The sequence below is a fragment of the Camelus bactrianus genome, chromosome 10 (genome assembly GCF_048773025.1).
Source record: "Camelus bactrianus isolate YW-2024 breed Bactrian camel chromosome 10, ASM4877302v1, whole genome shotgun sequence".
In the NCBI taxonomy this organism is placed as follows: domain Eukaryota; kingdom Metazoa; phylum Chordata; class Mammalia; order Artiodactyla; family Camelidae; genus Camelus; species Camelus bactrianus.
In genome coordinates, this window is record NC_133548.1 from 8675271 (window position 1) to 8690048 (window position 14778).

The 14778-nt window shown below is 49.3% G+C and overlaps 5 protein-coding genes and 1 non-coding gene across 7 annotated transcripts; 3 read left to right on the top strand and 3 right to left on the bottom strand.

The window, feature by feature from the left end:
* The first annotated feature begins 648 nt into the window (after positions 1-648).
* UBXN1 (UBX domain protein 1) lies at positions 649-3287 on the top strand. Of its 2 annotated transcripts, none has more exons than XM_010956439.3 (10): positions 649-721; positions 822-909; positions 1036-1089; positions 1178-1272; positions 1371-1440; positions 1680-1871; positions 1966-2017; positions 2135-2251; positions 2774-2966; positions 3148-3287. In XM_010956439.3, the coding sequence occupies exons 2-10, from the start codon at positions 851-853 to the stop codon at positions 3195-3197; spliced, it is 882 nt and encodes a 293-aa protein (XP_010954741.1). In that variant the 5' UTR covers positions 649-721; positions 822-850; the 3' UTR covers positions 3198-3287. The 2 variants fall into 2 exon arrangements, with proteins under 2 accessions (XP_010954741.1, XP_010954740.1); XM_010956438.3 differs by having other exon boundaries at positions 653-721; positions 1178-1284.
* A 1837-nt stretch (positions 3288-5124) lies between these two features.
* Positions 5125-5821, bottom strand: UQCC3 (ubiquinol-cytochrome c reductase complex assembly factor 3). Its single transcript, XM_010956436.3, has 2 exons — positions 5616-5821; positions 5125-5525 (listed from the first exon to the last, which is right to left on the bottom strand). Exons 1-2 carry the CDS (start codon positions 5733-5735, stop codon positions 5376-5378), a joined length of 270 nt encoding a protein of 89 aa, XP_010954738.1. The 5' UTR covers positions 5736-5821; the 3' UTR covers positions 5125-5375.
* Positions 5822-6768: 947 nt separating this feature from the next.
* On the top strand, positions 6769-8319 carry LBHD1 (LBH domain containing 1). The gene is made up of 3 exons (XM_010956435.2): positions 6769-7089; positions 7168-7330; positions 7937-8319. Exons 1-3 carry the CDS (start codon positions 6940-6942, stop codon positions 8317-8319), a joined length of 696 nt encoding a protein of 231 aa, XP_010954737.1. The 5' UTR covers positions 6769-6939.
* Positions 8320-8583: 264 nt separating this feature from the next.
* Positions 8584-10015, bottom strand: CSKMT (citrate synthase lysine methyltransferase). The gene is made up of 3 exons (XM_010956433.3): positions 9992-10015; positions 9426-9701; positions 8584-9256 (listed from the first exon to the last, which is right to left on the bottom strand). Exons 2-3 carry the CDS (start codon positions 9490-9492, stop codon positions 8601-8603), a joined length of 723 nt encoding a protein of 240 aa, XP_010954735.1. The 5' UTR covers positions 9493-9701; positions 9992-10015; the 3' UTR covers positions 8584-8600.
* Positions 9777-9927, bottom strand: LOC123617262 (small nucleolar RNA SNORA57). Its single transcript, XR_006725397.1, has one exon. It is a non-coding gene; the product is annotated as a small nucleolar RNA SNORA57 (small nucleolar RNA).
* A 70-nt stretch (positions 10016-10085) lies between the features above and the next one.
* On the top strand, positions 10086-12766 carry C10H11orf98 (chromosome 10 C11orf98 homolog). Its single transcript, XM_010956432.3, has 4 exons — positions 10086-10198; positions 10355-10479; positions 11901-11998; positions 12082-12766. The coding sequence occupies exons 1-4, from the start codon at positions 10160-10162 to the stop codon at positions 12189-12191; spliced, it is 372 nt and encodes a 123-aa protein (XP_010954734.1). The 5' UTR covers positions 10086-10159; the 3' UTR covers positions 12192-12766.
* The last annotated feature ends 2012 nt before the right edge of the window (positions 12767-14778 follow it).

A 14778-nucleotide genomic window follows, 5' to 3' on the forward strand; every position in this document is an offset into this window, starting at 1 on the left:
CATCCCAGACAGGTACATACAAAGGCCCTGAAGAGGGAGAGGGCCTATTTTGCAATCTGCACAGATTACCCTGAAGTGGTGGGAGATGAACTCCGCACTAACAATTACACAATATAGTCGTCTTGCTAGGCATCTAAGGCTGGTGCTATTGTTATCCTCACTTTACAGATGGGACATTAACAAAAAAAGTGTAGGAGGAAGCCAGACTACCAGCATTTAAGTATCCTCCTGGGTGACTGGGATGTCATGGAGAAGTTTTAATCAGAGAGGTGATGACAGGATCAGATACTGTGTTTTGCAAAGATTCCTTTGGCAGTGAGGGGGAGGATGGCTCAATTCTCCTGAAAGGCTGAGCAGGTCAGAGTGCTCACAGTTCTAAGGCTCCTGATAAACATCGTTAAATAACTTTCCAACCGGTTGCGCTAAGGGGCCATACCGCCAGATGGCTTCATTCTGACATGGGTTTCAGGGTGGCATCATCCTTCTTCTTCATCGCCGCCGGGCGCCCCGGCTTGGGGTCGGGGGAGGTCTCCTCCCCGCCTGTGACCCCACGCGCGGCTGCCCGGGTCCGCGTGGGGTCGGGACAGAGGGGCCAGGCCTGTGTTTTCTGGCTCTCGGCGGCACCCGTCCACGTCCGCTTCCACGTGACCCAAACAGTTTCGGCCACTTCCGCTTCCCCTAGGCTTTCTTCTCCGCGGTGTCCGCGGCGGATCCGGAGCGGGTGAGTCAGGGAGCGCCGGGCCCGGGCCGTCGGGGGCAGGATTGCGTGCGGGCCGGGGGCACCCCGCGCTGACCCCCTCCGCTCTCCTTGCCACCCCCAGGTCCCCGCGGAAGCGGCGGTGGCGGCGTCATGGCGGAGCTGACGGCTCTGGAGAGCCTCATCGAGATGGGCTTCCCCAGGGGACGCGCGTAAGGGAGCCCCCTAACCCCGGGGGACCTGTCCAGGCCTTTACCCCAGCCTGGCCTCAGGTTCTACGCCCCAGCCTGACCATCGCCATGGCTCGTGGGCGCTATTCACGGTGTTTCTGCCCCCAGGGAGAAGGCTTTGACCCTCACAGGGAACCAGGGTATCGAGGCTGCGATGGACTGGTGAGCGCTCAGACCGAGTGGCAGGGGACTGGGGACTGCTAGTAGGGGCAGCCTCAACTTTAACCTCTCTCCTGACTTTCCTTGCTAGGTTGATGGAGCACGAAGACGACCCCGATGTGGACGAGCCACTAGCGACCCCCCTTGGACATATCTTGGGACGGGAACCCACCCCCTCGGAGCCAGGTGGCCCTGAAGGTCCTGACTGAGGGACACAGTGTGATTATTCAGGAGGGCCTGAGGAGGAGGTTAAACGGGTAATAATACTGACTGCTTGTTTGTAGGACCAGGGCCTACTGCGGGAGAAGGCAAACCCGTTTTGAGTGAAGAGGAGAGACAGGAACAGACTAAGAGGTATAAGAAACCATCTCACATTTCTGAGGGTCACGTTCCACCTCTCCTCAGTACACAAGTCTGATCAAAGAACCTGCAACTTTCCACATTCCCTCTGCCTTTTTTCTTGGTGTTACTTTGGTTTTTTTAATTTGTTTGGGGACCATGTTTCCTGATTTTGTTTTTTGAGTCCCTTGTTACAAACTCACCTTCCCAATTTATGTCCATTTCTCTTGAACTCTTTCCTTTCTGCAAAACAGGATGTTGGAGTTGGTGGCCCAAAAGCAGCGGGAGCGTGAAGAAAGAGAGGAGCGGGAGGCATTGGAACGGGAACGACAGCGCAGGAGACAAGGGCAAGAGTTGACAGTTGCCCGACAGCGGCTACAGGAAGATGAGATGCGCCGGGCTGCTGAGGAGCGGAGGAGGGAAAAGGCTGAAGAGTTAGCAGCCAGGTCTGCATGCTGGGAGTGTTGGCTGAGAGATGAGAAAGGAGTCAGGATTTACATTGTCAATGTCTGACCTACTTTCTTCCTGTCTGCGTTCCAGACAAAGAGTCCGAGAAAAGATTGAGAGGGACAAAGCAGAGAGAGCCAAGAAGGTAGGTTATGGAGAAGAGACTGGGCGTAATGAAGTAGGTGGGCTCGTAAATCCCCATCTGTAGCTGCAGAGGGAAAGGATGGGCTTAGCGTCTGATGGTTTCACTTTTGTCTTCCAGTATGGTGGTACTGTGGGTCCTCAGCCGTCCCCACCAGCAACAGAGCCAGGTCCTGTTCCCTCCTCTCCCAGCCAGGAGCCTCCCACGAAGCGGGAGTATGACCAGTGTCGCATACAGGTACTGATTCTGATTCCTGTCTCGTTCCTGGGACCCCTTAGTTGGCATATAAGGCACCCCATCCAGAGCTTTTTTCAGTTATGTTCCCTTTGCCAAACCTCTCCCTTCTTCGTAAATGACTTTTGAAATCCTACCTCTTCTGCTCTTAGGAAAGATATCCAATTTCACTTGCCCTAGTCTCATTTAAATCCATACCGCTCTCTCAGCAGTTGCCATTTTACTTGTTCGTAATGTTTTCATTTGGTTTATTATACAGCTGTTTGCATGATGGAATGTCTATCCAGATATTTTGTATGGTTTTGTCCCTGTTTACCTTAAATTGTGAGGGAGCCAGGGGCCTCTCTCTTCAATGTTCAGTAAAGCCAAGCACAAATGGTTGTTCATTAGATCCTTTAAATAATAATTATGCTGGTTCAGTCTCTCTGAGAGGAAGGAGAAGCCAACTTTTCTCTTCTTTTCGTTACTAAGGCACCTCACTCAGTTTTGACGCTCATAATACTGGATCTCTCCCTTGCCCTCTAGGTCAGGCTGCCAGATGGGACTTCACTGACCCAGACGTTCCGGGCTCGGGAACAGCTGGCAGCAGTGAGGCTCTATGTGGAGCTCCACCGTGGGGAGGAGCCAGGAGGTGGCCAGGATCCTGTGCAGTTGCTCAGTGGCTTCCCCCGGCGGGCCTTCTCAGAGGCTGACATGGAGCGGCCTCTGCAGGAGTTGGGTATGACACGTGGGATCAGAAACCAGGACTTGGGGAATAGGGGACGTGCCTGAGAAAGGAAGGGTTGCAAAGACGGGACTTGGTGGAGATGGTGGGAGGCCAGGAATTGGGAGGTGTAGGGAGCGGGAAGGAGCAAAAGGCAAATATCTTTTGGTTCAAACCTGTTTTCTTTCATCTTCAGGACTTGTGCCTTCTGCTGTCCTCATTGTGGCCAAGAAATGTCCTGGCTGAGAAGCCTTTATCGCACCATCTTTCTCTGACCTCTCATCTTTGATAAAGCACTGACATCTCCTTCCTAATAAATAGACCCTCTGAGTTCTATATGTGCCTGACTCCTTCCTGGAAGGCCGGGAGGGACAAAACTGAGGCAGAGGAAGCAGCTAAAGGGAAGGCGTTTAGAATAGACCCTATTCCTTATCTTAAATCTCCAGGGGCAACTTGTTCCTAATCTGTGTCTGATTAGTTGCTTGGGAGGCTGAGGGGGAGAGGCACTAGAGTGTGGGGAGTACCCTGGATAGCACCTGTGGGTAGGGCGGTGCCTCAGTCTGAAATCCTTACTAGCTATGTGCCTTGACTTCTTTTAAGCCTAGTTTTTTTTTGGGGGGGGGGAGTTAGGTTTTCTTATTTATGTATTTATTTTTTGGAGGAGGTACCTGGGATTTGAACCCAGGACCTTGTGCATGCTAAGCATGTGCTCTTCCGCTTGAGCTATAGCCTTCCTGCTAAGCCTAGTTTCTTCTTTAGTAAAACCAGGATAATAGTACCTGTTGGGGTTTGGGTGGCAGTGGGTATATAATGCTGATATAATATTCTTTAGCCCAGTGCCTGGCACCTAATAATCCTCAGTAAGTATTGGCTACTCAAAGAGTAATTTTTTAATGTGGCCATTCACAAACCGATAGGAGCATTGGTGACCTTCACAACTCTGCATGTCTTTACACTAAAAAGTATTGAGTACTTAATATGGACCACAGTTTTAAGTGCTTTCTGTGTATTAACTGGGATGTGAAGGCACTAGCTGTAGGTGTAGTCCCATTTTAGAGATTGGGACACCAAAGCTCATGACTTGCCCAAACTGACACAGGTAGCAAGTGGTAGACCCTGGACACACACCTTGGGAGCCTGACTTGGGCTCGGGCTCTGAACTGTCAAGCTCCATCATCGTAGCCCCTCTTGCTAGTGCTGAGCACCTCATCCTAGTGCTCCCTGTAACGGATGCTGACCCTTTCCTCTTATACCCAGGTTAGGAAAGAGGCCACAATTAAACTGCAAAGATCACATACGACAAATGTGTTCAGCTTATGACCTTACCGTCTGGCAGCTGAAAACTGCATCAGAGCTCCTATCTGGGTTAACACCTGTGTTACCAAGCTTTATTTAGTGTTCTGGCTGTATTTAATCAAAGCAGCTGCCTCTGACACATTGTAATCTTGTTTGGGACCACAGGACATAAAACAGACAAAAGGGAAGTGAACTGGTTGACTTGGTTGTGGGGGTGCCACCCCACTGATAGCTTTATCAGCGGCATCTCCAGTAGCTCCTATGACAGGATTCAGAGATTGAAAACTACTACAGTGAACACCTTGCAGGAGGAAAACGCCACTGCACTTAGTGAGAGGCTGTTCCGTGCCAGGCACTGCACTTTACATTCCTAAGTTCACCGTTTTACAGGAACCTTCGTGATAATTACCCTTTACGGAGCAGACCTGGGGCCCAGAGAGGTTTTAGAACATGCAGGAGTTGAAACAAGATCTGACTGAAGGCCCCACCCCTTTTACTACTCCTAGCATGGTGGCCTCCAAAGGTTAAATTTAGGCCATAGAAGGCACTGTGGCACGTGTTAATTGCTAGAAGCCCCCACCTCAACCTCATTCGAAGGACAGGAACCCGAAGTGTCCTCTATGGGCATTTATTGCGTAGGAGTTTCCAGGACAGTTATGATTTCAAGAATGTCACTTGGTTATCCCCGAAAGCACACACAAACACAGACCACATGACCTGACTTGTGTTTTGAAAACGTGGTCGCTCTGCCTATTGGGCTTCAGCCTCACACGGGGGGCGGAGCAGGCGCAAGCCACAGTCATCCTCTCCCGCAGCACCGACCCCCAGAACGCTCTAGGCTTTTATGGGCGTCCAACCGAAGGGTTCACTCTCCGGATGGAGGAACATGATTTATTGGTTCCTTCAGTTAGCCACATCCGACGCCCCAGCCCGCGATGTGGACGTTAAAGCGCAGTCAGTGCAGGGTTTAGGGGGAACGTGCTCACCCGGCGGCATCTCCCCAGGTCCCGGACAGGCCGGCGCATGGCATCCGGGTCTGGACTTCCCGCCAGCCCATGCAGGGGAAAGGCCGCCTAGGGCTCCTGCGCTGGAGCGGAGGCCCCAGCGCTCACGGGGGCAGGTCCGGGCTCAGGCTGACCTCCCGCCGCCGGGGCTCATCCAGTTCTTCCTCCAGGCCACGTTCTCTTGCGTGGCCGCTGCCTCCTGCAGAGTGGCCAGCAGTAGCTGTTTGGTCCTGGCCGCCTCGTCCCTGCGCTGTGGGTCCTGCACCGGCATCTCCTGCGGGCCGGAAGGGAGGTTCGCAGTGCGGGTCCCCAGCCCGCGGTTCTCCACCCCCCCACCCCACCTCCGCTTCCCAATTACTCCCACCTTCAGCATCGCCTGCTTCTGCTGCTCTCCCGGGGTCACAAGGACAAAGAGCGCCGAGCCCACGCCAGCGCCCGCGCCTAGCACCGCGCCCGCTATCAGCACTTTGCGCAGGGTCCCCATGTCTGACAGGGAGACCAGCGAAGCGCCCTCCAGCGTCTCCCGCAGCCTAGCAAGGCGGCCGCAACGTCTCACTGCCCCCAGCGCGGGCTAGAGCGCCCCATACAGGAAACCATAGAGACGGGGCCGGGCTAGAGAGGGCTTGGCCAGGGAAACGTTTCGAATCTGGAGCACCCGAGTCTTAAGATGAGATTTAGCTGAGAAGGTTAAGCACGTCAAGAGGTGTTGGCACCCAGAGCCGAGCACAGGGCCCACTGTCATGAAACCCTGAGTGGGACTGCTCAGGGGAGAGTGCATGTCTTCATGGTTGCTGTGGGTTATACAGTTGCCCAGCTCTGAAAGGTCTTGATCCACAGAGGGCTAGGGCTGTCCTCTGTAGTTTCCTGCAATAATTTGTGCTTTTCCAGTACAGTCCGTAATGGACTTCCAGGTACTTATAAACATCCATCTATTGACACCCTTCAGTCCCTTCAACTCCTGAACAAAAACTCAAAGCCAAGTGTACCGGGGGTGGGGGGAAGGGTATATTTATATATTTTCCTTTTATCTTACTTGTTAAAAGTAAACATTAGTTTTCTCTTCATGGCATACCCTTGGCATTTTTTTTTTTTCAACCATGAAAACTAGATTTTGTGTCACATACTGAATTCTAGTTTGGAGAAGAAAAAACCTCTTAGCTGTGTGACTCTGTGAAAGTCATTTGAGATCTTTGTGCCTCGCGGTTTCTGCATCAGGAAATGAGACTATTAACAGTATCTATCTCTTAGGTTTAGGATAATTAAATAAGTTTATACGTAAAGCATTTAAAACAGTTCCTGCCAAATAGTAAACACCATATTAATATTCATTAAATAAGGTAGAAACATGTCAACTTGGGAAATCCAGTAAGCAGAAGAATCGGGAAATTTCAAGTCTGTTATCAAAGCTCTTTACTCACAGGGCTTTAATCCAGATGCCCTTAACTCTTACCCCTTCCATCTTTCCCAGTGTCACCAGGGAGAGAGTAGAAATAAAATTCCTATCCCATCTCTGGGGACTGTCCCCTCCCTTGGAAGGCTCATAATCTCCTAGCATGTCAGCCTCCTCTCTTCACAAGTGATTAAGGGGCCAGGCTCCAAAGAAGATTAAAGGAACAATCTGTGGGGTGCACTGGGCAGGGGTACTCTACTCCAAGTTCAACCACCCTGCACTCTAAGAATCAGCACCCATGGCCCTTGTGCCAGGGAGCAGCGAGGATGGGCCTTGGCCCAGAGATAGCCCAGGCTCCTCTCAGCATCCAGGTAGTCCTAGGCTGACCAACCGTCCCTGGAAGGAGAGAGGAGAAATTGGCAGAGTTGAAGGTCACCAGGATGTCCAGGTTAGTACTTCCCCACCCTGTGTCCTGCTGTTTGCTCATCCTCTAATTTGGCCCAAGCTCCCTGCTGTTCCAATTTAGGTTGTCTCTCAAAAGACCCACATCCCCTCCATTGTGGTGGAAGACTCTGAGGTGAGTGAAGAAAGTGGGGAGCTCCGGTGGCCACATGAGGAGCTGGTGCTGCTCACTGATGATGAGGAAGAGGAGGCCGAGGTCTTCTTCCAGGACCAAAGCGAAGACGCAGGTGAGGGAGGTGGCTCATTCAAATGGGGCTGTTGTGACTTGGATGTTCTAAGCTGGACTAAGAGGGACAGCTTAGTTGCGTCCTCTGCATTAAGCAGCACACAGTAGGTGTTCAGTAAATACAGAAGTGGGAGATAAAAGTCATGATAAAAAAAAGTCATGGTGGTTGGCAAAGTTGAACTCTAAAGAGCAGTTGCAATGTCAGGTAGGTGACACCTTTTAATATGAATTTTTAATGTGTACTTTTAATATTTTAAAATATTTAATTGTTATAGGGGAAAAAGATAATAAAATCACCGCAAATCCAACTACCCAGAGGTAGTTAACATTTTGGATGTTTTCTCTTCTAGACTTTTCATCAAGTCTATAAACTTATAGAAGCTACTTTTCTCTCTTTTGAACATTTATGTGTCAGGCACTGTGCTAAACACTTTCCCCTCATGATTTTCAGAACCCAGTGAGGGAGGATACTTTCTCCCTCATGACGAAACTGAGGCTGTGAAGTTAGGCTCTTCCTTGTAATTACTGTATTATTTTTATAAGCAAAAAAGTTACAGGAATTTATTTTATCTTTAATGGGCTAACTCCCACCCCTGCACCACCCCAGGCTGGACTTGGAGTTCACTGGACCCTAGATCTCCCTTAAGAACCCTTAACCCAGAACTCAGCTGGGGGCAGGAGCAAGTAGAGCAAGACACCTCCTGGATTCCAGAGGACACCGAGTGTCAGGAAGCCCCCAATCCCTGTCCTCTCTCGGACCCAGCATCAGGCTCCCGTGTCTGCAGAAGCTGCTTTGTGGAATATTCCCATTTCCTGCCTCCCAGGAGCTTTGAGGGTAAGTATCACTTTGTCTCCCACAAATATTTCGGCTTGGTTTATGCCTTCTACCCATCCTTTCACAATCTTCCCCTTTTAAAAGTGAGAAAAATGAGGCTTAAAGTTCAGGCCACTGGGTCACACAAGTCATATCCAATGCTGGGATTGGATTAAGAATCTGTGCTTTAGTTAGTTGGGGGTGGGGAATGATCCACTTGTATCTTCCCTGTTCAGCACTCATCTCGTGCCTGACACTGCCAAATGTTTCACTTACCATTGTACTTAATCCCTGTAACTCCAGGTATTATACCAACCTTGCAGATGAGTAAACTAGGGCACAGTAAATGTGGAAGCCAGGACTCAAATCCTCATTTTCCAGTCATCTGGCAAAGATAAAGCTCTCTCCAACTCTCTCCTCATCCAACAGGAACACTATGGTCAGGTCTAAGAAGTCTTTAATCAGAGCCTTGAACCAAGTAAGCAAAGTAGGTGATACCCCTGAAAGGGCCCAGCTCCTGCACATTCACAGTCCACCCTTTGGACTCTTGCTCCAGGCAGGGCAGCCGCACATCAGGGTCCTCATCTGAGAACTGAATCAGGGTCCCCTGGGGGCTTAGGACCCTCAGGCATTCTGACAGCAGCTGGTAAGCTCCAGGAAGACCACCCCGGGCAACAGCATCCCAGGTGCCCTTGTCTAGCACTAGCTGGAAGGAGCCTGAGGAAGCCACTGGGTCCAGGTTCTGGGCATCAGCTTTCATGAAGTGGAGGCGTGAGGCAGGGTGCCCAGGGCACAGGGGTGTTTGGCCTTGGCCGCCTTCCAGGAGGCTGTTCATGTGGGCCACAGCCACAGGAGAGAAGTCCACCCCCAGCACGTCCACGGGGTGTGGGCACTTGGTGTAGAGGCCCGTACACAAGCTTGAGGTCCCACAGCCTACGTCCAACACCCGCGGTGGACAGGCAGCCCCTGCCTTCCGCAGCAGGGGCAGTAGAAGCCCCTGGGCTTCCTCGTAACCGAAGAACCAGTCGAAGGTGCGGACGCTGCCCTGACGGGGCTGGGCGTGGAGCTTATCCCAGAGGCAGCAGTCGGCCAGGCAGCTACCAGCCAGGGAGCCTGTGGACGAGTGGAAGACATGCGTCACCCCGTGTGCCCATTTCCATCAAACTGCTGCAAAATCGGCGCAATGTGCCGTGGAGTTTTTTAAGAATAACAATTTCAGGAACTAGACTCCTGGGTCACGAAGAACCCACCATGCCCTCCCCACTCTGTCCACCTTCCCTACCGGACAAGGGGCGGCGCGCCCCCGCGGCCAGGCTCGCCACGTGGAGGGTTCGGCGCAGGGCTGCCATCGGGAGTTGCCGGGAAGGTCCTGAGGTCCAAGGGAAGAGCTGCAAAATCCGCTTTGAGGAATAACGCGTACAGCCTCCCTAACTCTGCAGCCTCCGAAAAATGAACGCGGACACAAACTTACTATGGTACGAACGACTTTATTGTTTGCAACGGGAAGTTAAAGTGGAGGGGATGTGACAGCTTCGACTCGTGGGGCGGCTCCACAGACCTGAAATCAAAGGAGAAGGCGTAAGCACCCTGGGGAGGAGCCTGCTGAACCTTCGTTCGGCCCGGCTCCTTGGAGCCGTGTCCCGGCGCTTGAGGATAGAACCGGCGGACTGGAAGCAGCCGGTACCGAAGACATGACGCCGAGGGGGCCAGAGCCCTTTCCCTCTCTACCTCCGTACATTACGGGGACCGGGACCGCACGCCCGACCCCCGCCAAGAAAAGGAGGGTCCACAGGCCCCGCCCAGAGCCCTCGCCCAGCCCTGCAGATATCACAACAAGCCCACACTCACTCAGTCGCCGCCCTTAAAAAGACCGAAACGCCCTCAGGACTCCTTTATATATCCCTAGGGCCCGCCCCCGAGCTGCGATTGGGTAGTTGAGGGCTGAGGGGGCGGGGCCCACGCTGACCCTGCGCCGAGCGGAAACGTGAACCCGGTAGCCTGCCTCGCAAGGAAGCCATGGGTGCTCCGGGTGGAAAGATCAATCGGCCCCGAACGGTGATTGTGTGGGAGTCCCGAATTTGTTTCCCAAGCATCCTGGAGCCTTTTAATTTTGCCCGAGATAGCCAATGAGCCACCATCGCCCGGTGCGGGATCCCGCGACCCGGGTTGCGGTGTGCGGCCGCCGTCTGATAGCATCTTCTTCCCCTATAGGAGCTGAAGAAGAAGCTGTTCAAGCGACGGCGGGTGTTGAACCGGGAGCGCCGACTGAAGCACCGGGTGGTCGGGGCTGTGATAGACGAAGGGCTGATTACTCGTCACCACCTCAAGAAGCGGGCGTGAGTGCCAGACCTTCTTCCCCTGGGTCGTCCCCACGGAGTCTCCTTCCCTTCTCCTTGTCAAGCTCCCGGGCCGCTAACACCTCTCTGCTTTCCCTGTGCGCTCACGTTTATGCAAGGAAATACGAGGGCCTCTCAATGTACCGGTAGCCCACAGCCTTTCTTTGGGTCTTGGACCTCACTGAGAATCTAAAGAGACCTGTGGACTCCCCCACCTCCCCAGGAACATTGTACATTTACATAGTTTTTTGTAAGTAAATTTAAAAGCATGCGCATGAGTGTGCAGTGAACAATTTGATGAATTTTCACAAAGACGCAAGTGGGATTTTGCATGTAAGTTTTAAGGCCACCCGAGTTTTGGGGAAGAGTTCCCATCCCATCCTTTATACTTATTTAGTATAAATACTTACAGTTTATAATATGGCATAATAAATATATTTAGTCTTTGTCTCTGGTTTCTGGCAGAGCTCCTAAAACTCTCAGTATTTCCTGAGTGATAAGAGTTTTATTTCATAAGGATCCCCTTTTGAGCACACCTAAGTTTATGCTAATGATGACAGGGTGAGGCTGGTCACCAAAAGATAAAGTGATTAGAAGATTGGAAAATTAAGCCCCACCCTTGACCTCTTGGAAGGTTGCTGGGTGCGGAGATTAAGCTCTATACAAATTCTTGAACAAGCTCTCCGCATTTGCGAACAGGTTGGGGTGCTGGGAGGTTGGCTCACCTGGAGATGGCACAGAAACTCCTGGCCCCTTCCCCATGCCTTGCCCTATGCTTCTCTTCCATCTGACTATTCCTGAGTTGTGTCATTTTAAATAAATCAGTAAATGCAAGTGAATGTTTCCCTGAGTTCTGTGAGCTGCTCTAGGAAATCATCCAGTCTGAGAAGGGGATCATGAGAACCCTGATTTATGGCCAATCAATCAGAAGTACAGGTGACAACCTGGATTTGTGATTGGTGTCCAAAGTGGAGGAAGCCTTGTGGGACGGTGCCCTTAACCTGTGTTATCTGATGCCATCTCCAGGTAGATGGTGTCCAGATGGAGTTAAATTTGTAGGACATCCAGTCAATGTCCACTGAGGATTTGGCAAATTTCTTAATGTGGGAAACCGACCCCTACTACCACATCTGGTGTCAGAAGTATCAAGAATAAGAGGAGAAGAAGAGTATTCTCTCATAACTTTCTACTGTATACTAAATTTCAACAATTAATGTTACTTTATGGATGTGTTGAGATTAGTTTTAGGTAAAGTATGTTGGTATCTAAGTGTGGAGATATTTAACTCGCTACCTTAGAGCCCAGAGTTTTAAACAATTCTTTGACTTGGATCTAAAGACCTTTTCAATAACCAGAACCACTGTGTGGCCTATGGTTGGTTCAGGTTAACCTGGATATCTTTGCTCCTACCAACCTTTCAGGTCCAGTGCCCGTGCCAACATCACTCTGTCTGGGAAGAAGCGCAGAAAACTCCTCCAGCAGATCCGGCTTGCCCAGAAAGAGAAAGCAGCCATGGAAGGTGAGGCTGGGCACAGAAGTTGGGTGAGGGGGCAACCTGGATTCATGTGGGTTCTTAAATGCTTCCTCTTTCCCTTTGTTCAGTGGAAGCCCCTGCCAAGCCAGCCAGGACTAATGAATCACAGCCCAAATCGAAAAAGAAGACAAAAGCTCCCCAGGATGTAGTCATGGAGGACGTTGAAGATGAGAGCTAAATCTCACCCCTTCCACCAGAAGATGCTCATCTGGAGCTAGGATGACTCAATGGTTGTTTCTGGAGACTTTGGAGAAAGCACTGTTCCTTTTCACTCTCCCCAGATTCCCCTTCCATAATAGCCTAGTGACCTGCCCTGGAGAGATGTATTGAGAGGAAGAGGGTAGAAAAGAAAGATTGGAGAGTGGGCTTGTAGCAGTCCACTCCATTTGCAATAAAGCCCTAGAATTCTCACTGAGATATGCGTGATTGTATGTTGGAATGGGCATGGGCCCTGAAAAGGGGCTGTGAGTGGGCAAACAAGACAATTGGGAAATAGGACCCACAGAGCTTACTTGAGCAAAGACAGCAAGCAGCCAACCTCCATGATGGCCCTTTCTCCCTAGTGAGTGATACTCCAGCTTTCCATTTCTGACAAAATAAAGATTACTGTAGAGATGGCAGAGGAAGTAAAGGTCCTGATACCAGCCCTGCCACTTCCCCTGTTTGACCAGGGTGGGCAAGGGACCATGTTTGTCTCTGTTTCCTTTGCTGGACTGTATTTTTAATAAAGTGAACATTATTTTTCCCCTTTAATATTCAGAAGGTCTGTTTGTTGGAAGCCAGGGCTGGGGTGGTTAATTAAAGTGAGAAGCTGCCTGTGCAGAGCTGTACTCAGAGAGTGAAAAACATATTCTCTTCTTGCTGTATTTAATCAGTGCAGGCTTCCTGGAAGAGGGAGGGTTTGCTTCCCCCTTTATATTTTGAACAATTTCAAACCCTCAGTAAAGAGGTTAGTAAAATAAACCCTTATATATGCACTCTACCTGGGCTTAGCAGTTTTTAACATTTTGCTACAATTGATATCCTATTTGGGTATATGTATGTGTGTTATCCTTCTGACTCATTTGAAAGTCAGTTACAGATGAAATTTTATCTCTAAACCTGCTTCTATATAGCCAGAATACCCAAGACATTTAACACTGGTATAGCTAAAATTCAATTTTTCATATTCAAAGTTCCTCAGTTGTTCCAATAATATTCTTTATAGCTGTTTATTGTTTCCTCAATCCAGGAGCTAATTAAGGATCACATATTGCATTTAATTGTCATGTCTCTTTAGTCTCCTTCAATCCAGAAAAATACCTCTACCTTGTCTTAGATGACAGCGTCTTTGAAGAGCCTAGCCCAAATTAATTAATTAATCCATTTATTTATTTATTTCAGAATATCTCATAACTTGGATCTGCCTGTTTCCATATGTTTCCTCATAATTAGATGTAGGTTAAGCATTTGGGGGAAAAATTCTACAGAGATGATACTGTACTTCCCATTGCATTTCATCAGGAAGTATGTGTTCATGGAGAAAAAAATACACAACCTAAAAGTTGAGAATTATGGTTTTTTTTTTTTAATTGAAGTATGGTCAGTTACAATGTGTCCATTTCTCGTGTACAGCATAATGTTTCAGTCATATATATATATACACACACACATATACTTGTTTTCATATTCTTTTTCATTGTAGGTTACTACAAGATATAGAATATAAATAGTTCCCTGTGCTATACAGAAGAAAATTTTAGATCTATTTGCATATATAGTAGCTAATATTTGCAAACCTCAAACTCCCAATTTATCCCTTCCCACCCCTTTCTGCCCTTCCCCCCCCCCCACAGTAACCATAAGATTGCTTACTATGTCTGAGTCTGAGAATTATGTTTTATTTGGCAGACTCGCTGAGGACTTAAGCCCAGAAGACAGCCTCTCAGGTAGTTCTGAGGGAGTATTCTAAAGAAGTAAGGGAGGAGCCAGGTTACAGAAGAGTTTTTGCAACAAACACCAGGTAGTCGGAACATCAAAGATTATTGTTAATTAAAGAAAACCAGTTATTTCAAGTTAATGAATTAAGTGCTTTTTTAGGTATGGGAAGATGCAAGAGACTGGGATCCTTAAAATCATTCCTTTGATATGCACTTTAACTATCTAGGGCCAGTATCCTATTCTTTTCCATCCTGAATCCCCTCAGAGTGTACCGCTGGGGACAGCTGCAGTGGTTGACTTGGTGGCAGGCAGCCTGTTTATCTCCATTCTGAGTTGCTTCAGGGCTCACTGTTGGGCGGCTGTAGTTGTTGACGGCTTGGTGGTGGCAACATCTTTTTTTTACTGATATGGCAGGTGACATTTTTCACCCACATATGAAATACTGTTTAATTATTGGTGATTCCCAGTGTTAAGTGGGTGTCTGTCAGATTTCTCCTCTGTTAAGGTATCCTTTCCCTTTGTAATTAATAAGCAATCTATGAGGTGATATTTTGAGACTGTATGAATACCCTGTTGCCAAAGATCTCTCAACAATGGTTTCAGCATCCATGATGATCCTTACCTGAATTAGTTACTGCTGCAAAATGGTGATTTGTCTAATTCTATCATTCATTCATCCATGTTATTCATTTGACACATTCTATAAAGGAAACCCCTACCTCCTTAAAATCTCATTTAGGTTGTTTTTTGATGGGTTATAATCCATTACTATTGCTTTTTCATGCTCAAAATCATACCAAGTTTGGCCAGTAGGAGCCTCTTCTAGGAGCTCCCTGTGGCCTTTT